General features: G+C 46.5%; 1 protein-coding gene across 1 annotated transcript in view; it reads right to left on the bottom strand.

The window, feature by feature from the left end:
- Positions 1 to 5,028: 5,028 nt before the first annotated feature.
- Positions 5,029 to 21,788, bottom strand: part of HS6ST2 (heparan sulfate 6-O-sulfotransferase 2) — a 127,561-nt gene continuing 110,801 nt past the window's right edge. The window contains exon 2 of the mRNA XM_051784663.1: positions 5,029 to 7,920. Within this exon, the coding sequence (XP_051640623.1) occupies positions 7,218 to 7,920 (703 nt within the window). The 3' untranslated portion in view covers positions 5,029 to 7,217. The remainder of the gene's footprint in view (positions 7,921 to 21,788) is intronic.

The following is a 21,788-nucleotide window of genomic DNA, read 5'->3' on the forward strand; positions in this document are numbered from 1 at the left end:
GTGTTATTTTGGCAGAGCCTAGTGCATGTGGGCTTCCTGGGCAGGGTCTGGGATGGCCATGGCTGAGACGTGGAGGGATCCTGTGAGCAATCCCAGTATGGATGCAGATGAAACACAGCAGTGCTGCCCAAAGCATGGCAGTGTGGAGGGGCACAGGGCTGTGACAAGGACTCACCATGGACAGTCTGTCTTTGTCCCCCACTCTCCCTTCCTGAGCAGTCCCAGTGCTGCTGCTCTGCACCAGCAGACTGGAGTTCCTGCTCCCAGAAGTGCCTCTCTGAAAAGAGGACTAACCTGCTCAAGGCTCACCAATCTTTAGTGACTTCCAAAGTGACAGTCAAATTCCAGGCTCTTGTATAGTTTCAAACACTGCAGGAATTACTCCAGGTGTGGCAATTCCCCGGAGAATGCAAAAATCCCAGGAAAGACTGGGGACAGATCATCTTGTGTGGGGACAGATCATCTTCCCACTGGGCACCTTTTCACACAGGTCCTGCTGCTCAGAGGCACTAAGGGCCCATGCCCAGCTGAGGTTTCTCACCCAGCCATGTAACCACTTTCTGCATCCCCTTACCTCAAAATCCCTGCCGTGGGGCCGACCTGGGGCCAGCTCCCAGCGACACAGAGACAGCTGCACGACCGTGGATGCTCCAGGAGGGCGGGGCTGGTCCCAGGGCCCCACGCCCGATCCACCCTGTGCCCCCAGCCCGCAGCAGCATCTCCCCAGACCGGGCCGAGTGGGCCCTCAGTGACCTCCAGACAATTGCAGCCTGCGGAGACCGCCCCTGCCCTGTCGCCCATTAGCAGGGGATTGACTTCAAAGTGCTGGAGCAGCTGATGCTGCTGAGGGTGCTGCAGCCATTCAGACGGCTTTATTCATTAGTAATTAGGCAGGCGTTGTCTGGCATCTAGACTAATCCCACTTTTAATTATTTTGAAACTGTGTGAGATTTCCCAGGCATTAAAGATTATGTACGCGCTTGCTGATTCCACAGCAATTATTCTAATGTAATGATGTCTATTAATACGCTTCCCAGCTTGCCATGCCCAGAGGGGAAATTCCCAGTTTCCCCCTATGGAGCACACATCTCTCATGCGGCATAACCCCCCTATCCACCTGCTTATGTGGCACAAATAATACTTTTCATGTGCTCCACCTAATACTAATACCATTACAGAGCTGTTGCTGTATCAAGCACCAGGAATAGATTACAAAGGGGTTACAGATCCCTCGAGGCTCTGCTTCCCTTACAGTCACAGAGCAGTGGCTCCTACTGCGGGGACAGGAGTGGAGACTCCACTGGAAAAGCTGGAGCATCCTTCCTTCCCTGGGAAACTGCTCCAGGTCTCACACCCAGCTGCCAGCTGCAGTCCACCTCAAAAAATTAGCTTATATTTGTAGGGCTTTTTGAAAGGAAAGGGTCACAACATTTCCATCCCGAGTCAGGCTAAACCATTTAACCTGAAATCAAAGGCTTAATTCAGCTTGTGGATCATTTGAGACCATTACAGATTACCTTTACAATTTAAAGATAGCTTTTAAAAGAAGAATATAATTTCAAAGACATTGAACTGTGAGCTGAGAACCTCAAAACACAGAGCTTTGGCCTAAATATCTCTTGAACCCATCCTTTGCCACTATAGCTCTCATCATTCTCAAGCTTCATTTATCAGAAAATTTACTACTGACTGCCAAAACAAGTGCTGTGCCACTGACCACCAACTGAGGCTCTGGAGCTGAGACCTCATTAACACAAAGAGGGCTTGAGTAAATGTTGTGCCAGGAGTCATTTGCAGCCCTCTGTCCATGAATGGCCATCAGAAAATACATATACTTGACATTAATCTCTATAGTTTATACAATTTATGTAGAGGTTTATGTCAACAACTGCTTGTGAAAATCCTTCCAAGTGAAAGCCTTATTTGCAGTCATACAAGGGAATACATAAATTAAATAGCTGAGGATACCAAAAGGCAGTGGCTGTATTGTCCTGAAAATGAACACTCAGCCCTCACTATAACTATTTTGATTGCTTTGCATATAGATTGTTTCAGCATTTCATTGCTCCCAAAACAAAAAGCGATATAACCTCTCCTGCCTGGCCTAATGCATCCTTGCAGAGCTAAACTGCATGACAGAGCTTCTGGGCAGAGACTATGGGTAATTTGGCTGATAGATCATCTGGAAGCTCAGAGCCAAATTCGATTTCAGGTCTAAACTCGTCACTCCGTCTCTAGAGATGGCAGAGCAGTGATATTAGCATGATGGCAACGCCGTTGACTCTGAACTCAAGAAATGGATTAAATGAAATTACACTCTTCCCTGATGAGGCTCGTGGAACAGGGAGATTGCTTTAGGAAACCCAGAATTGAATTTCATAGGTAAGAGTTCAGACGCTGTGCTATTTGCACAGGAAGGTTTGGGCAGGCTGTTCCTCTGCGCTGCACGGAACCAGAGCCGCCAGTGGGGCAGGAAGGACAGAGTGCCAGCTGCCCCCAGAGCCCAGATCCCACCCTTGTTCAGATCACAGCTTGGTTTGTCACTGCTCCATCCACTTTGGAGGCAGGAGATCCCAGGTCTCCATCCCAGCATCCACATTCCCACACGAGGAGAGAAGGACCCTCCGCTTTTCTCCTCCCACACAGTGCCACCTCAGCAAGGTCCAGCAATAGCCAAAGCATCCCCAGCTCCTCCCAAATACTTTGGAGACAGGGATATTTTTAGTAAGTGAAAGATTTAAATTTATCACCTGCTTGGAAAATATTTCTCCTGCAGAAAATGTCTCCATAAGGATCACCTCTCCACCCAGAGCTGCTCTCTGTGCCTCCCTGGGAGCACTGGGCCAGTCCAGCAGACTTGGTCTGCAGCTGAGGGTTTGCATTAGTTCGACAGGTTCTCTCAATTATCTGATATTTCTGGCTCAAATTTAAGAGAAGAGATGTATCAAGTTTCCCTCTCCTTTCCTCACTGATTTCATGAACTGAAATAGCTGAATTGCATTGGTATCTGTCAGGTGTTATTCATGGCTCTGATAATTTTGGATAATGTGTGAATTAAAAAAATTATACAAAAAATCCGTCAGTTCATTTTACTCAAAAACGACATAATTGGAAGCAAACATATTACAGCACACTAAAATATATCATATGTTATATAAAGAGGTTGCAAAGGACAAAAATCAGCTGTGCAGTTCACCCCCAACAACCTTTGCGTACCGGGGACCCTTTAGGAAAACTTTCAGTCCCAAACTATTAGTCCCGAATGCAACCCTTTGCAAGGCCACACAGGTCTCACAGGTATCAACTTCCCAATCTTTTGGAGAGCAAAAGGAACCAAAACACATCTCCATCTCCAGTGCAGCCCTTGGCTCCGCACTGACTACCCCAGGCTGATGCTGGGAGTGCCAATGGTGCTGACATCCCTTTCTATCCCTGCAAACTTAAGAAGCATCTCAGTGCTCAGAAGAATTTTCTTAACCTGTCTCCAGGCTTTTCAAAACTCACCGGAGGGTTTGAAAGTCACTTTACTCACTGCTGTAGCTCCTCAGTTTCTGAACTTTGTCCAAACACATCCCCTCCTCTTCCATTCTTCCTCTCCTAAAGTAACAGTTTTCTCAGCTGTCAAAGTACTCCATTCCAAAGGCAATCCCAATTAGTTTTATGCCAGACTCCACTGCTGGGTGCTTTTTAGCTGCAGGGAGGCATCTTGCATGACCTCTATCCCATTAGCAGCTCCACCAGCAGCATTCAGTGCAGTCATAGACCTGTCTATAAAGGCAGTCAAATGCTGGCAGACCTCTCCATTCCCCACTCCCCATGACTCAAAAAGGCTCACAGAGGTAAGATGTCCCTGCAGGTACTTGGAAGAGGAAGGGCAGCTCTGTCCTTGCAGGGGAATTCAACCAGCTCAAGGTAAGGTCTCCCACAGACACCTTCATGTCAACTGTCCTGCTGCAAGTCTGGCAAACCTGTGGATCTTTTACAACCACCAAGACAAAAATGCCTTCATCTAAATTCTAAACAAGTATCTTTATGGCATCTCTGCCCAAGAAAATGCTCAGAGGGCTGGAGAACCTCTGCTATAGAGACAGGCTGAGAGAGCTGGGGTTGTTCAGCTTGGAGAAGACAAGACTCTGGGGACAACTCAGAGCCCCTTCTAGTACCTGAAGAGGCTCCAAGAGAGCTGGACAGGAAGTTGTGACAAGGGCATGGTGTGACAGGACAAGGGTTAATGGCTTCAAACTGAAAGAGGGCAGATATACACTAGATATTAGGAAGAAGTTCTTCCCTGTGAGGGTGAGGCCCTGGCACAGGTTGCTCTGTGGCTGCCCCATCCTGGAAGTGTTCAAGGCCAGACTGGATGGAGCTTGGAGCAACCTGGTCTAGTGGAAGGTTTTCCTGTCATGGCAGAGGGGTTGGAACTAGATGAGCTTTAAGGTCCGTTCCCATCCAAACCATTTTATGGTTCTGTGATTCTACGATACGATTTTTTCTATTTGATTTGGGGCACTATGGCTTAATTAATTCTTACCTGCTTTTGCATCCAATTCTGGTTTTGTCTTTTTTTGTGTGTGTGTGTTTAAAAATGTCCCCAGGAGTGATACAGCAGGATGCACTGGAAGTCAGTGGCTAGGCAGCCTCCTCCTGGAGCAGAAACAGAGAGTTATCACATAAAGGAAAAAAAAAAATCATATACATAAACACACACATATGTACACACAGAGAAAGAATTCCTTAATGCTGCAGAACATTGACAATCATACTTAAAATCACCAGGGACCACAGCTTGTTTTTCTGAGGACTGCTCAGAAAAGCAGCCATAACTCCACAGTAACTCCTGAACCAGAGAAAGTCCACAGTGGCTTTGCCCTTGAAAGCTGTAGTTTAAATACACTTCAGAAAAGCCATGATTTCAAACTCATATCCTTGCTGTCAACTGCTATTTCATTCATGGAATTACCATTCATTCTGAACTGCACAGCTCCCAACACGCCGTCAGAAAAAGAAATAAGCACATGAAAATCAGAAGTCTGTAGTTAAATTTTATTTATCAGTTCTATTGTTAAATTACACAATCAAAGTCAGTGGATTGGCCTGTAAATCTACACAATAAGACAGCGTCTACGGTGGAAATCAGTAGAATTTGATATGGTTATGACAAAATGGTATCCTTATATTCGTACATCCCCTATATACAATAAACAGTATACACAAAGAAAATGCAACTAGTCTCTGTAAACCATGCACACCACAGCATAAAAACAAGATGCACCTCCTGCAACAGGCCTCCAGCTCGCCCACAGTTAAGTCCTGTTTACAGCAGTGCCTTTCAGTTTTATTTTCCCCCGTAAAAACCAAAATACAACCGAGACATCATATTGACAACTGCAGTTCTCATTTAAAAAAAAAAAATAAATTGCTGTACATGAAGTTATTCTCTTCTCGAAGCTGCTAACGCAGGGTATTGGTTTGCTGCTGCTTTGCTCTCTGCTTGCCCCCGGCAGGATTTCTGCCCCTGGGCTGCCACACATCAGATGGAAAACGGCTTCCAAGTAACTTAGGCGTGGAGCCGTAAGATTGTTTTAAAGCCTTCTTCCTCATCTTCTGCCCCCCTGCCTTCATAGTGTATAGAGTATTACAGGTGAAAGGCAATAGTGCAAGTGAGCCTTGTAAGCATCGTGTCCACGGGGACACAGAGGGCCCTTTCCCGGTGCCTCCATCTGCGCACCCGCTCCGGGATCTCCGTTCAGTGCCAAGCTCGGGAGCGCTGCAGGCTGTGTATGGATTTTCTGAACTTGCTGAATGTCTAGCCCAAGCCTTGCAGAGGTTTTTTATTTTTTTTGCATAGAGATTTATAGGAGCCCCTTGTACTACCTGCCCCGTCTGCTCTCCCTGTCGGTCTGGGTGAGGCCGGAGGGCTGCGGGTGAGCCCGGCCCGGCTCCAGCTCTGCACCCTGTGTCCCAGCAAAGCCTGCTCGGGAGCAGGCTGCTGCACCCCAGGCATCACAACACCTTCTCATCCCATGTAACTATGGCTATGGTAAAATTGGCTTCCATCATTTTCAGTCCTCGCTCATCTGTCATTGCTAAGAAGGGCTCAAGAGCATAGGAAAAAAAAAAAAGCCCTGTTCTTATCTGGTGTAGCAAAGATTTACTGGAAGTAAATCCTAATTCAAGTGTAAATCTACTTCCATTAAGTAATTCTCTTCATAATATTGCTGGGATTAGAGAGTTTTATGACTTTTTAAAGACACTACACAAATATCCGCAACATAATTTCATCTAGTTTATACCACCAATTATTAAGGAATGATAAATTCAGCATTATGTATTCTAATGGGTAAGAAAGACTTAAAATGAGACACTGTCACAGGATTATAATTTAGAATAGGCTTTATGAAACAAACATGAGAGTGTGCTGCAACTTTTCCAGAATGGTTAAAATCATACTGCCCTGAAAAAGTCTCAAAACAGTGTCTATAACATTGGCATTGAGTTCAGAAAACTATGTATGATTTTTTTTTCCTTTTTTTTTAATATGAGATAGATCAAGCTTAAAACTCTAAACAGCAGTAGGTAGAAAAAGTTTAAAATTTTAAATATTTATATAACTAGAGAAATTACTTCTATTCATTTTAAAAGCCAATATTATACATAAAACTAGTCAATAATTTTTCTAGACCTTTACTGTTCTCTTCATTGTCCATTCATTAACTTGGTAAATATCATAAGCAGTTGGTGCCCTTGAAAACACATTGTTAAAATAAAGATAAAATCAAAGGGAAAAGGTTTTGCTCGTATACTGTATTGGGAGAGTATGCTAAATGCTCGTTATTAGGACATGAGTTTGCTTCCCAGATAGATTTCAGCCGAGCATCATAAACATTTTCCAGCATCCCATTTTGTACTCATAGCTAATTTAAGGATAATTTTTTTCTTTCTTTTCTTTTAAATAAATGTCCAAGCAAACATTTCCGATGAGCCGACTTGGCTCCCGTATTTCATAAATAATCCAACAAACCTAAAAAGGACAATTTAATTACACGCTAAGATTAAGTGTTCCACGTACAGTACAACATTTACTGCAAAGGCAACTGCAAAGGCAACATTTTTAACCTCTTTTTGCTTCGGACCCTCAAGAAGCGTCGTTTGTCGTCTCCGATTTGCAGGTTGGGGTTGGGTCCTGCTTCGTTTTGGTGCCCGGCGAGTGCCCCCCACTACCGCCGCCACCGCTCCACGTTCCCTATGTAGTCAGTGCTGGAGCTGTTCTCTCCCTGCTCCCTCAGGTGTGCCTGCTTTGCCCGCAGGATCTTCCGCTGCTCCTGGCGTTTCCGCCGCGCCTCCTGGTGCTCCTTCTGCCGCATGTACTGGTACCGCTGCAAAAACAGGTCTTTTGCATAATCGTACAATTCCATGTCTAAAAAATTGAGGGCCTCGATGCGCTGCTGAGTCTGCTTGTCTATCTCCACGCTGGAGGCCCTTGTGCTATTGTACTGCGTGAACGGCGAGATGAAGTTCATGTTGAAAGTCTTCTCAAAGAGATACTGAGTCTTGCGCTGGAATTCGGTCAGCCCGAAGAAGGCCATGCGCTTCAGGTTCTCCTTGGCACTGTCCAGCAGAACCTTATTTCTCTGCTCCTCAGGCATGACTGACAGATTGTAGCATCCCACCAGGCTGAGGTCGGAGAGCATGCGGACCTGGCGGTTGTTGGCCAGGTTGTAGGGGCAATCCATGAACTCCTGCAGGGAACAGCCCGACCAGTCGTCCCCCGTGTAGCAGCTGGGCAGCTCCTCGGTGGTCGGGGACCGGCCATCACAGACATGCAGGGACGCCTTCCACGTCGCTCCTCGCTGGACGTGCCGCCATTCGCTCAGGTATCGGGAGACGGGGTCACGCAGGATGGTGATATAGTAGAAATTCCTGCCAAGGGGAAAGGAAAACAGAGTGTTTAGTCCCGTGTGTCTCCAGCACACAGCGAATTAACGTTCAAAATCAATAGGAACCCAGAGATGCACTTAAGAGGCTTTCCGGAGCCCTGCCGCAGAGCGCTCCTCCGTGCGCTCACCTCTGCAGGGTGAAGGATGGCTGAACAAATTCCTGGGGGGACTGGGAAGGTTGTTATGTACCTGCACACACACAGCTAACTCTGTTTAACAGGTGTTGCCTCTACAAAGGTGAGGGGAACCCAAAATTTCCTTCTGTGCTGGGCTGCCCGTGTGGCAACATGCTCCTGCTGGTGTCCCAGTTGATGCTCTCCCCAGACCTTGGAGAATAATCAAAGTATCTCCCAGGATGTAAGCCCCAACCCAAGCAGGACACAGGTAGCTCTGGCTCTTTTAATACAGGACTGCAATGATGAGAGAGGAGAGCTAAGTGACTAACAGGAGAATAAAGGATGCATTGCAGCATTTTGTAAGAGAAAAGGTTTCCAAGGGAGGTGCTGGCTTTGGTTTGGAGCAACAGGATGGTGGCACATGCAGGGCACGTGCTGCCTCAGGGAACCCATCAGCTGGAAAAGTTGCAAGTTCAACCATAGGTATAGCATTAAGAGCTCACTCTGGGTTACATATTAATATCCACCATCAAACACCATGTTGTCCACTGTCACAGCCTAAAGTCATGCAAAGGACATGCTTTTTGCACCTTCACTAACACGACCATGGCCTCAGCAATGGTGCTGGAGGAACACTGTCAGGATACCAGCTACCTGCTTAAGTAAATAGAATTAAAGTAGCTCAATAAGCAAATTGTCCTGCCAGGGAAGGCCACTTCTCCAGTACAAGGACACTGAGGAGTGCGTGCCCAGGAGCCCTGAGCCCTTGGGGTGTGATTGTCGTGTCCTTGGTGCCGTGTAAGGAGAAGAAGGATATTCATTTGCTTTCCCAAGTGGCATCATGACTGGCCATCCCTCAGTCAACCTTTTGTTCCCTATCGCTTCCTTCAGCAGAAAAGCCACTAGATGTCAATGTTTTACAGAAAATTGTCTCTGGGTGGACTAAAAAATGAATCACAAGCACAAAAAGGATCCAAAAGCACAGGGGAAAGGAAAGCTGGAGAGTCACCATTCCTCTTCCTACTTAGAACATCCACACTCATAAATAATTGAGTAAGTAGAAAATACAATAAACATGCAAAACCAAATAAAGCCAAGCAGCCCAGTTCAGCATCAGTGGCTGGAAACAACAGCAACTCATACTCGGAGCCAGGACATCACAATTGGCACCATCACCATCCCCAGCCTCATCCAAGTGCTGCTGTCACCCCTCTGCCTCTGAGGGATTTGGCCACAGATTCACAGAACAAAAGGAGCCAAAACCCTGCCATGACCCCAAGGAAAGTCCTTTTCCTCAAAAGTGCCATTCAATGATTTCACTGAGAGTCGGAGGTAACAGGAAGCAAGAACAAAGCTCACTTTCATGAGTGAGACCTCTTCAAGACCTCTGTCTTACCTCAGCAGGTCTCTGGTAGCATTGGAGAACCGACCTGCCAAAGGAAAAGGGCTTTCCTTGAGCACCATCACCTCAACCAGTCACTCCCACAAGCAGGAGCTGTCCCTGGTCATGCTTGTGCCACAGGCTCCTTTGGTGCAGCAGTGACACAGCCTTGTCAGGGTCCCCAACATGAGAAATGGGGGATCTCTGGGGCCAACTCAATCCCCTTCTTTAAATTCTGTCAGGACTTCTCACCCTTGGATCTAGTTTATTGGGATACTGCACTAAAATAACAACCCAACCATATAGCACTAACCTCTGCACTAACTATAGCAACTAATATTCAGCAACAAACATCTGATGACTGAGGAGGCAAAAGCAAAGCCCTGCTTACCCCAGAGCTCCTTGCATGAGCTGACCCATCAGCAGTTCAGCGAGGCTGGGAGGAGAGTGGGGTGCAGGCACAGGGGTGCTGCCAGCTGAGGGAGAGGGCCAACCAAGCCATATGCTCTAAGGTCATCACAGAAATCAATGGGAAGTTAATGCAAAAAGGGAAACAAATCCTGAGCCAAGATCGATCCAGCAAGCATTTTATTATAGTTCAAACCCTTCAGCCACTCTCCCTTTGTGCCCTTTGGTCACAGGCGGTGATGACAAAGCATCTCCCTTGGCTGCTGTTGTAAAAACAAAAGAATGAATAAAAACTTGTGTGTTGGTGGAAGAGGCTGTGTCGTAAGGAATCACCGTCAGCCTGGGTGGCCGGCAGCCTCATCCCTCTGGATATCTCCATCAGCACCTGTCAGGGAGAAACGCTGCAGTCCAGGGAGACCAGGAGATGAGGCTGAGTAAAGATGCTCACTGGACTCTGCAGTGAGCCTGAAGGTGTCTGGTCGTCCCTCAGCACCCTGTGCTTGGGGATGCCAGGCCATTGGCAGGGCTACTTATGGGATGCCCCAGATGGAGCCCATGTCCTACCTGGCCTGAGCACCAGTTCCTTGCAAACATGCTCATTGCTGTTATTTATTCCATGTTGTTACTTCCCAGCTGAATCCTGCTTTCAAGAAATGACTTAGAGAGAGATGCTTTGTCAGCTGCTGGGCCAATCTCAGCTACATTGTGCATTTCCCCCCTTCTTAAGTCTGCCTATTAAAATTCTACTGAAAAAGGAGCTGACCCTTCTGGGAACACCAGCTTTTGGGTTTGCCCCAAGCCATTTCCTCCAAGTTAGGAATCATGGCAGCTCCAAGAAAGCAGCCGTGCTGCTCTGCATTCATCTGAACTGAGCTTCAAAAAGTCACAAAAGCTTTAATGCATCGTCAAGTCAGAGCCGTGCCAGAGATGGAATCGTCCATCAGCACTCTGAGCATCATTCTGCTGCAACGGGGAGGAAGACTCAAAGCTTTGCAATTATTTTTAGCTCTGTATGTAACAGCTTGTTCTTTCTGTCGTCTTAACAAGGGGGTGTTGAGCTCCTGCCCATTCCATGAAGTTTGTGCTTCAGAGCCCGAGACAACATGTTTGCAGGTAGAGCTCAAACTACTGTGAATCATCCCTCCAACTTAGAGTTGCACTCACCAGAAAAACAGCTTTTCTGTCAAAGTTGAGCTGGGTGCCCATGAAGCAGAAAACAAAAGGAGCTCCAGGGCAACTCACAAAGTAGGTTGACCCTGAAGGCATCAGGAATGTGAGATGGTGTGACAGTCATTTGTTTCTGGTATGTCCCTGAGCTACCAGGTGACTATTCCCCTTTCCCCACCTCTGCCAAACACAGGGGAAGAATGAAAATCTGTTTTTCCAAGCGAGTGATTTTTTTTTTTTAATGAATCCTTGTATAGAACTTCTAATTGCATCATTAAAGAAAAAAAAATTGAAGTCCAAGTGAGGAGGTGTGAAACCCCAGGGGATGACAGCACTGAGTAAAGCCAGAGATTTCAGAGCCTGAAGAAGCTGCCAGGGAAGGGATACCCAGGTACCCACACCACAGTGCTCAAGGGGCTCTTCACCTGCAGAGCTGCTCTGCTGAAAAGAGGGAAGGAGGAGGTGACTCTGCTTAAGCATCCAATGGGTCAGAATCTCCTGAAGTCAGGGTACACCTCATCCCAACCCCACTGCCCTGGCTGTTTAATTGCTTGTTGAGGTTGAGGGAGGCTGAAGGTCAGACGCTGGCAGCTGCCATGCCTTCAGCCTGGAAACCCGAGCCTGGCTTGATGGAGCTATGAGGTAAGGGGCTGGAGAGGGGAGCTGAAAGCTGAACATCCACTCACCATTACATCCATTAGCAAATGGATCAGTAGGTGAGGGACTGAGTGACCTTTTCCCATTTCTGCTCAGAAATGAGGCTATGGCAAGAAGGGCTTTGTAGGCTACAGGGGGTGAGAAACCTACAGCCTTTGCACAGGGAGCAAGGCAGCCCTGGGAACATCCCAATCTCCCCCCAGGCTATGCTCGGGGACAAACTAACCCAGAGAAACACAGCTTTAGCACAGGGCTTCAGAAGCAGAGCTATGATTTCCAGGGAAAGTACTGGGGCAATCCCACTCACCAGGCAAAAGTAAGGTTATGTTTTAAGCTGGCTCAAGCACACCAGCTTGTATCTAGGTCAAGCTCATACAGATGATAAGCCTGGCTAGGACGTTTGGAGTTGCAAACGGGGCTTGTGCAGTGAATAGGAGGCAATTTTGAACAAGCATCTCCATCTCTTTGGGTGGAGATGGAGGCAAGGAAATATGGGAATGTTTCCTACTCTGGGAGGTTTTTTCCCCTTGGTCCATGGACTTTGCAGTACATTAACAGGGCAGTGTGAAACCAAGACGGATATTTTGAAAGTTCCCTCTGAATGGGCGGGGGCAAAGGGACAGATGAGATTTGTACCACATCCAGCAGAAATGCAAATAAAATGAACTAAAACCCTGCAGCACAGATTCAGCATATCATGCAAAGGACTAAGGACTGAGCTACCAAAAAAAGAGAAATAATCATAGGGTTGGTGCTCCGGCACCAGAAACAATGCACAATCACCAGAGCCGGCAAGCAGCACAAGGACATTGGTGTCCTTCCCCTGTTCCCCACAAACTGCTCACGCTGCTGAATGGAAATCCACAGAGCTCATTTACAAAAGAGTAGTCACATACTCATTCTTTCAAAAGCTGAGCAATCTGGGGGTTTTTTGAGACACCAACTTGTCTCACTCAGCTCATTTGACCAGAGGAAGATGCTCCTACACTGTGACCACGTGCACAGATCTCCTCCGCTGCTCCCAGCAGTGAACTGAAACTGTTCTGCAGGCGGGCTCCTGCACTCCCCCCTCGCCCCAAAAAGCTCAGAAAATGTCCCCGCTTGGGATTATTTGACAGCAAAGTCACGGACAATGATGGAAGGTCAGGATCATGAACGGCATGAGTCTCACATTCCTTGTTCTGCTCTCAGAAACCCTCCCCGCACGGCTCTGAAGCTGCTGATGGATTTTAATCTTTGGCAGAGGGTCTCCCCGCCGATCAATCATTCCCACCACATCTCTCCGAGAAGTCAAACTCAATTACACCACGTCGGGTGCCGAGTGCTTCGCTCCCAGAAGGTGAGGTTAATTCCCATCAACAATGGCCCACTGAGAATTTGATTTGCTAATACCGCAAATTGTTCCTCCAACAGAAATATCCCTGCTGCCTAATTTGTTGGAGGCAGGCATCTGTTTGGAGATCACTCAGAGAGAGGCAAAGCATTCATTTAATACTGTGACTCATTCAGATTCTTAACGAACTTTGTCACCTAGAGACACAATTAAAAGGACAGGGGTGAGCATCCTGGTGACAGCCTCTCCTGCCTCAACCATCCACGCTTGGAACCTCCCCCCAAAATGGGAATACTTCTTCCCTGCCAAGAGCTGTTCCCACAGAGCACAACTCACAGAGATGAGGCCAAAATATTTGGCAAGCTCACTGAGGCAGCGCTGGGAATCAAATGTTTGCATCCACTCCAGATTGGTCCCAGATGCTTCGCAGCAGTGATGTGGATGGCAATGGCAGCAGCCGAGAAGCATCGCCCGTGGGCTTCCCACAGTGCTCCCAGCACCCCGGGCCCCACACACAAGGGCAACAGGCCCCACCTCGGAGTGGGTGATGAGCAAGGGGGGCTGTCATGCTCTCCGGGAGCTACAGGGAGAAGATCTGATGCCCAGTGTCCCGTGGTTGCTTCCATGTCCTGGATCCACAGACCAGCTGCCCTTGCCAGATCCTCCCCTGCCACCTTCATGGCGCTTACAGGGTTATCTGAGCAGGTCTGCTCCCCTTCTCTCCTCTCCCCAGGGACCTCAGTGCAGCTCCTGCTGAGCAACAGACCCAGGGCTGGCTCCTACTTGTTCCTACAAGACCTCTCTTCATTCAGTCATTCCAATTAAACTAAACTTCCAGCTCCGCCTCATCCAAAATTTAAAGTATAGTAAAATCTAGATGAACAAATCAATTAAAGAAGTGAAGGATACAGATTATGAGGAGGGAGAGGAGGAGGAGGAGGAACAAACACCCCTTTTCACTGCAGCAGTCTGCAAAAGTACATGGACTATATTCTTTTACTCTGAGTCTCAGGGTGGCAGAGGCAAATCATGCATTAGCTCCGAACAAGGACCTCGGAGGAAAGGAGATAAGTATTTCAGAACTGTGAATTAAAGCCGTTAGAAAATGTAAATTTACATTTCCTCTAAGTAATCATTATGTTTTCACTTCTATCAGCACCCAATGAATCACAGAGATGTTTTGTCTAGAAACACTAATGGTGGGGGTAGGAAGCCAGCAGCCTACCCACAGCAACGGCAGCAGGAGAAAAGTGCCAGAGGAACCCATAAAAAGGAGCTGGATTTTTCAAGAACAGCAATTACACCAGCCCATCATTGCCTGTAAAATTACCAAATAGGAAAGATCTGCAGAAAAGAAGCATTTCAAGCACAGAGGAAGGCAGCGATTTTGCAGCTCAAGGTACACGTTCATTTATGTGCAGGCATGGCATATGCACACAAAGATAATGAAAATAAGGCTTTAAACAAGTAAAAAATATGCAGCCTCACACAGGCACACATGCTCCCAGCTACCCTCACGCACAAACTAATTGTCCACAGCGTTGCCTGTGGAGGGGAGAGCTGCCCTGCAGATCTGCCAGAGTGGTATTAATTTCATAATTGCCTGTATTATTAAAATCTCTGCAGGATACCCCTGCTCACAACCAATTCAGCAAGAACAGTGGCCTTTTTACTTATTTTTTCTTTAGTGGAGCATAAAAAGAGAAGTAAGTTTCTGTTTTTAGACTCAGCAAACAGAAGAGTGACTCAGCCGTTGGCGCCAGTCCCCAATCCACTGCCTCCAGCCCAGAGTCTGGCACGGGAAAGGGTGGCAACGCTGGGCAGAGGGGCCCAAACTCATCCCACCCACCAGACCTGCTGGGAAAAGGACTGAACTACCCTTTGGAAACACCCATCTTTCATCACAGAGCAGCAAAGCTTCCCACTGGTGAGCTTAATTATATGACAAAGGCATCTTGATGGAGGGCAGCAGTGGTGCCAAGACCCCAGGCTACACATCGAGGTAAAACCCAAGGAAAGGAGAGAGAATGTGACAGAGGAGCATCAGCATAAGAACATGCCATGCTTCCCTTGAGCTGCAGTACGGGTGATGCTGGATTTGTGGTGCTGGTGCTGGCAGCACACAAGGCCTTGGCTATGGAAAGTGCTTTTCTTGTCTAGGCTGATTATCCCTTAAAAACACAGGAGGCAGAGCTGAATTTTGCCCTTAATACACACTAGGAAAAGTAACAGCGTGAGCAGCGTCTTTTGAAACATCGAGCTCTGAAGCCCACAGAGTACCAGGAGCACCTTCCTACTCCCAGTGTGAGGAACTGTCCCTGTCTCCTGGAGCTCACACCTCCCAGAGCTGCATCACACAGCATCTTCCAGGTGTGGCACAGCATCTCCCTGATCACAGAGCTCACAGATTCATTAAAAAGCACGGAGATATCCCAAAGCAAAAAGGAGCCCACTGCAACAGAGTTGGTGAACAAACCACAGGATGCTGCTATAAATCAGATCTGTACAACAGTATTTACCCCATCTAAATGCCGCTGCAGGAATTGGTTCCAACGTGTAACTGATATTTTTGCGGCGGCGAGGATCGAGGTTTGCAAAGCCTACACTCCATAAGCAGTGGTTTACAGAGAGGGAATAGTGGCAGTTTTTCATTTTCCAGAGTCCACTCACCCTTCCAAGAATCTTAATGCCTCATTGATTCATAATACAGTACATAAAGATTTCATTTTTTCTTGCACACAGTGATATATTATGGAGGCAATCTATTTTGCCACTGAAAAGTTTGCTTAGTAGAGAAATTTGGAGTTTTGACATTCAGGAAATTACAGTCATCTGTAAAGCACGATTGATATGCCAAGGCTAACATTTTCATTGCGCTTTTGGAGCCAGAATAACTACGCTAAAATATTTATTATATTCTAAAAAAAAAAAAAATTAAAAAAAAAATCCAACTTCTTGTTTATAAAAAGCATATATTTAGCATCACAGAAAAAACTTTATCCTTCTATCCATATATATTTTCATATATTTTCGCTACGTCTTAAATGCACAAAGCCCCATACTCTCCTGCCGGATGAAAATACTTTTAATAATTGAATAAAACCAATACTTCAGAAAGGCTCTGCTGTGTCCTGTGCGTGCAAGCAGAGGGCACGAGCTGATGCATGGCTGCACAGAGCAGCACGAAAGCAGAGAAATGAGACAGGGGCTGCCACGCCAAACCTACACGATGTCCCCTGGGACTGGGAACACTTGTCCTGCCAGCCACCAGCCACCCACAGGGTTCACGTGAAGCAGGAGATCACTGAACCCTGCGTGCTTCCCTTGTAAGTTTTGTAAATTTTAATACAATCCAGAAGGAGGCGGGTACAGAGGGCTTCTCCTGTCTTAGTTTGACACGCACACTTTTCTTTTTTACGAAGGCATGAACGTGTATTGAGAAGTTGTGATTTATCCTGTTTCCTGAGTACCCGTCGCAATTTCCTAATCGCTGCTTGAACTGTAGTAACACTCCTCCCAATTCCTTTGTATATGAAAGTACCTACTATTGAACATCCCCGCCTCAACACTGGAGCTCTCAAGAAAAAGATCATGCATCGGCCCCAAGAGCTCTGCATATCCCACAATGGGAAATTAACTCCAGAGAGGTATTTATAAAATCATTTGTTACTATATCAGAGCTCAATCAATTCTCTTCAATAATACATAAAAGGAGGAGGTTTGGCTCACACGAAAGAACACGTAAGGCTGATGGTAATTCCTTCACAAGTCATTTGCAGATAATCTTCCCTACGCTGGTTAATACATCCCACGATAGGTTACACAGAAGTGCTTTTAAAAACTAAAATGACGATATATAGCATCTAAAAAAGGCACATTAATGTAACTTTTTTTGCTTATCATAATTACCGGGCATATAGAAATCCAAGGAAAATCCTTCCCAGTCTTTCTAAAATTTTGTCAAAGGCAGGCATCTGTTGAAAACGTCTTTGCAATGTAACTAATGAGTTGATACTAATATATACTCAGCCTGATGCTAAAAGAGGGATCGAGGAATGGACAGTGTATTTACAGCTGCAACTTGCTACAGTTTTAATTTCAGCTCTCATTGATTCCACTGAGCACCATGAGACTGTATAATGAAGAAATCTGTATCAATTGAAAATACCAAGTGTGCTCCTGCCCCACTAGGGCACTCCAGTAATATCATGTAATGGAAGGGGATTCTCATTTAATTGAATTGGAAATGAAACACATATTAGCTAAGAAAACTTAATCAGTGCAATAATATTAAAATGGGCCACTCAGACAAACTATACTGATTAAGTCACTTGCAAACATTTCCGTAATCATCACTGAGACTCGTGGCGTTAATGATTTAACTCACTTTTCTACTCCAGGGAACAAAACTGTAATTTCATAGCAGACAATTAGAATATTTTAAACCCTCTCTCACACATTACAATACAGTCTTCTGGCAGAGGCACAGGACTAGATCCTGCAAGGATAGGACCTGAGCTCTGACGTACAAGGAGGTCTGCATGGATGCTGAGATGTCATCAGAATGTTTGATTTAAGACGGGACACAGCCCCGAAAGCACCTCGCTGGCTGGCAAGTGTTTCTGAGGTTCTCACTGCAGTTCCTCCACAGACTTCATCTTTAATCCTGACTAGTTACCGATGGCACAGATCGATGCACCGCAGCACTGAGCTCCAACCGCCTCCCAGCAGACCAGGATTTTAAAAATCATGTTCACACACGGTTGACATAACTGGATTTTAAATTTTCATGGAATAGCATTTCTAACAGCAATGGACTACTTTCCACTTCTACTGCTTTCTAACTCTAGCATGGAGTGCATTTCTAATAAAACTTTGTGGATGCATTTGTTGTGTCAAAGCTCATCTGGGAGGGGTTTTGCATCAGCTAAGCAAGCAACACTAAGCAAACATTACAAGATGTGCAGAACATCTTGTTTCCCATATCTGCTAGTTCCCACTCCAAACATTTAGCAAAAGCATGTTTTACTCAGTCTGAATTAGGACGATGTCCTTAGTAAGCCATGTTAATGGAAAATGCCACTTTAGCCTCTTATACAACCTGAACCAATGCAGGGATGCATCCATCATATTGTACTCAGAGGAGAACCATCCACACAGTCCAAGTGTGTGATGTGTCAGGAAACTGGAGACTGAGTTGGCAAAACCTCATCAGATGCTTTCCTGGGGGTCAGCAACAGCACACTCAGCACAGGAATCAGCTCAGACACATAGCATGGTTTTGGATTTCTGATGCCTCCTATATTGTTAATTAATCTGTAGCATTAAGACAATAAAAATCCTGCTTGTGGACAGTCAAAAGCAAATTCAATTTTTGCATCTTTTCAGTGCCATGAAGCAAACTCCAGCCAAAGTGGCAGCTGGTCTGAGGCCACCATAAAGAGGAGAGGCAGCAACCTGGGCTGGGCAAGGAGAGGAGCCCAGTTCCTCTCTGTGCCAGCAGAACTGGCACCACTATGCAAAAAGTACCTGATTCCACTGCCCACAAACAATGTTACTTGCTTTACCTTTTGCTCTGGCTCTCTCACCATGAGGGTAGCACAAGCTTGGGTCAAGATCTCGCCTTTCTGAGTGGTTTCTTGCTGTGGTCCTTTAAGCCCTGAGCTCCCAGCCCTCACCATCCACAGAGAACCAAGCAGGCAGCACTTTGAACCCTCAGCTGAAGGAACATCTTGCTTAGGTTAGCTGAGAAACCCCAAGCTGATTTCAGCTGAAGTCAAAGCTAACCTACCCCTGCCAGAAGAAAACCAGGAGAGGCATCACCAGCCCAGCCCCAGTATGATAAACCTAAAGCAAAATAAATCACATGACATTCAGGGTCATTCACTAAGGTTCACAGTTCCTTCCAAAAGAATCTGTCATTGCTCCTACTCCTCTAGCCTCCTACTCCTCTAGCCTCCTCCTCAAAATATGGAGAAAAAAAAATAAACAGAAAAACCAGGAAAAAGCAAAACTCCTCTGAGCAGCAAGAGATGGTTCAAAACAGCATCATTCCTATCTGCGAGCATCTCTTGAATGATTTTCAGAAGACACAGTTCTTACTCCTCCATGGATTATGCTGGCTAAAAATCTGTGTGACATTTTAATTATCAAGTACAAATGTTACTGCAAGCAAGCAATGAAACAGATGGTGTCCTGAATTTTACAGTACAGCCACATTTTCCAGCTCAAATTTACAGTTCACCAATCAGCAGCTCCAAGTCCTGTCTCTACTGCATCTCCCTTATCCAGCTGAACCCCCAAAACCTTGTGATGCCGGGAGGGCAGCTTTGGGAGTGGAAATTCAACCCAAGTTTTCCTCCCACAAGCAAAGGCACAGTGCGTTTGTATTCATTGGAACTTCCTCATTGAACTCCACTCATATAAGTTATAATTCCCAAGATTTTCTCCTCTTCCCATCTTGTGTACTCAGCAGTCCTCCCAGAGGGTGTCCCCAAGGGGAAGGGACAGGATGGAACAAGTGTCCCTTCAGGATCCATCAGTGCCAAGTCCCACATTACCAGGGAATAACAGAGAAGCAAAGCCAGAAGCTTTTCCATTCCTACTTGTTGGTCTACCATCCTGCCAAAAAAACGCAGTACCTGAGATAAGAGTTGCACTTTCACGTGGTTATTTCCCTCCTCTTATAAAACATAAAGTATAATTCAAGAAACAAGAGCCACACAGGGGAACATCATCACACGTCATACAATGTGGAGGGGGACAAGCAGGATCTGGGACTACCTTCAGCTGATCACAACTCTACAAATGGACCAGTACTGGATGTAGCCACAACCCAGAGAAGACCCAGCTCAGGCTGGGTCCACCCTGTGGCTTGCACGTTTCTTCTGTAAACCCCATGCTGAACAATGGGATGAACACTCATCTTCTGGATTTACAGCACCATGACAAATGTGCTTCTTATTTTGAGGAGTTTATAATCCAGTTCTGACAATGCACTAGGGAGAGGGTGTGGGTCCAGTGATTCCTGGGGGGCAGATGTAGTAGCATCCCTGGAGTTCAAGCAGCAAACATGGTGAGTTTTCAGCTGTCACTCCCAGCTGTGTTTGGCCAGGCTGATGCCCTCATTGAACAGGCTCTTGATTTAACAGTCTGTGGCCAAACTGAATCCTGGAGAGCTTTCCTGATACTCCACTCCATTCATCTCCACTAAAGGGGAGCCACTGTCGGGGCTTATGGCATCAGTGCTGTAATTACCAAAAGGAAACGTTTTCTGGGAAGGTGTCCCAGAAAGCAATACACTGAACATTTCCTCTCACTGCTCGCAGTAGTGAGCAATAACTCCTCCTCTCACCGTCAGCACCAGGCTGGCTTCCAGCCAGGTCTCCGAGGACGGGCACCCCTCCTGTTGTGCCCCTGCACTGGCACAGCACTGGGAACACCAGCTCTGCTCTCACCATTCACCCTTGTGCAGACACCCCTGGGATGTGGAAGTACTCCTGCAGGCACCAGACAAAGGGAGATGATGCATGGGCCAAGGCATAGTCCCTTTGGACCCCAGGCTTTTCCTGCTCTGTTTTGAAATGTATCCAGGAGCGCAGACTCGCAGATGGAGGGGCCAGCACCAGCTTTGCAGACGGACAGTGATGCTCGTCTCACCCCGCCAGGCACAACAGCATTTGCCATGGGGGCTCTGTATCTTGCTTGCAGGTTTGCTCACTTAATCCAGCGACACGTTGGCATCCAGGGATGAGGATGGTGAGACCTATGGTGGCCCTCTGAGCCCACTTGGAGAACCTCTTCCTAAAGGGAACCAAACAGGGCGCTTGTAGAGCTGAAGGGATCCAAGGACTGAGCTTGCCTTCACAAACACTTTCCAGGGAGCCCCTGAACACCAAGGAAAACCCACCCGGGTATTTGATTCCCAGGGAGAGAAGCCAAAGCACCGTCTGGCATCCCCAACACCGGGGTACATGGCCTGGTTTGCAGCAGATCGATGCTTTCACATTTGAACTCAGCAAACAGGTGCTCCAGAGCATGATGAAGTGCACCACAGCGGCACAGGCTTTGCTCTCAGTCACACTGGCAGCTGGATTGCTGCAATAAAAAAACCTGAAAATCAACTGTCTGAGCAGCAACAGCCTCTTCCTAGGTCTCCATCCCTGGAGGGGTTAATCTAAAGTAATCTAATTTATTCCCAAATTGCAGGCAGCAGTGTCTTTTCCCATTTAGTAGATTAAGAAACTGTGCTCTACCAAATTTATCTGAACAATTCATTCCCATGGAATTACACTGGGTTTTGAACTGAGGTTGATATACTCCATTATATCTGCAGGCTAAGCAATCCACCGAGGAGCCAGATTAATACACAGCCAAATACCACCTGAGTGGGGGTTTCTGGCAAAGCATCTGTGCAGGAACATGGACAAGAGCAGTGGGTGTGAAAGGGCTCACAACAGCAGTGATTTGGGCCAGGGCTCAGGTGCAACAGCAGCATCTTTAGCTACATCTCCACCATCCTGTCATTAAAACAGCAGCACCTCCATAACTCATTTCAACATACTGAGACTGGGCTTCTCTTCACATTATTTTAAACAAAATGACACTTTCTCTAGACACTTAAATGCATCCTGGTCTCATCACATCAACAGAAGAAGCATATTTTTTCTGTTTATGTGAAAGGTGATATTGGATGCATCATACATTGCAATCATTTGCTGGCTTCCTCTCTCAACATAAATAAGAGGAAAGAAAGTCAGAGGAGAGAGATTTTAAAGATGATGTATACA

This window comes from Manacus candei, unplaced genomic scaffold, assembly GCF_025592945.1.
Source record: "Manacus candei isolate 608988 ecotype Guabito, Panama unplaced genomic scaffold, ASM2559294v1 h1tg000003l, whole genome shotgun sequence".
Classification (NCBI taxonomy): domain Eukaryota; kingdom Metazoa; phylum Chordata; class Aves; order Passeriformes; family Pipridae; genus Manacus; species Manacus candei.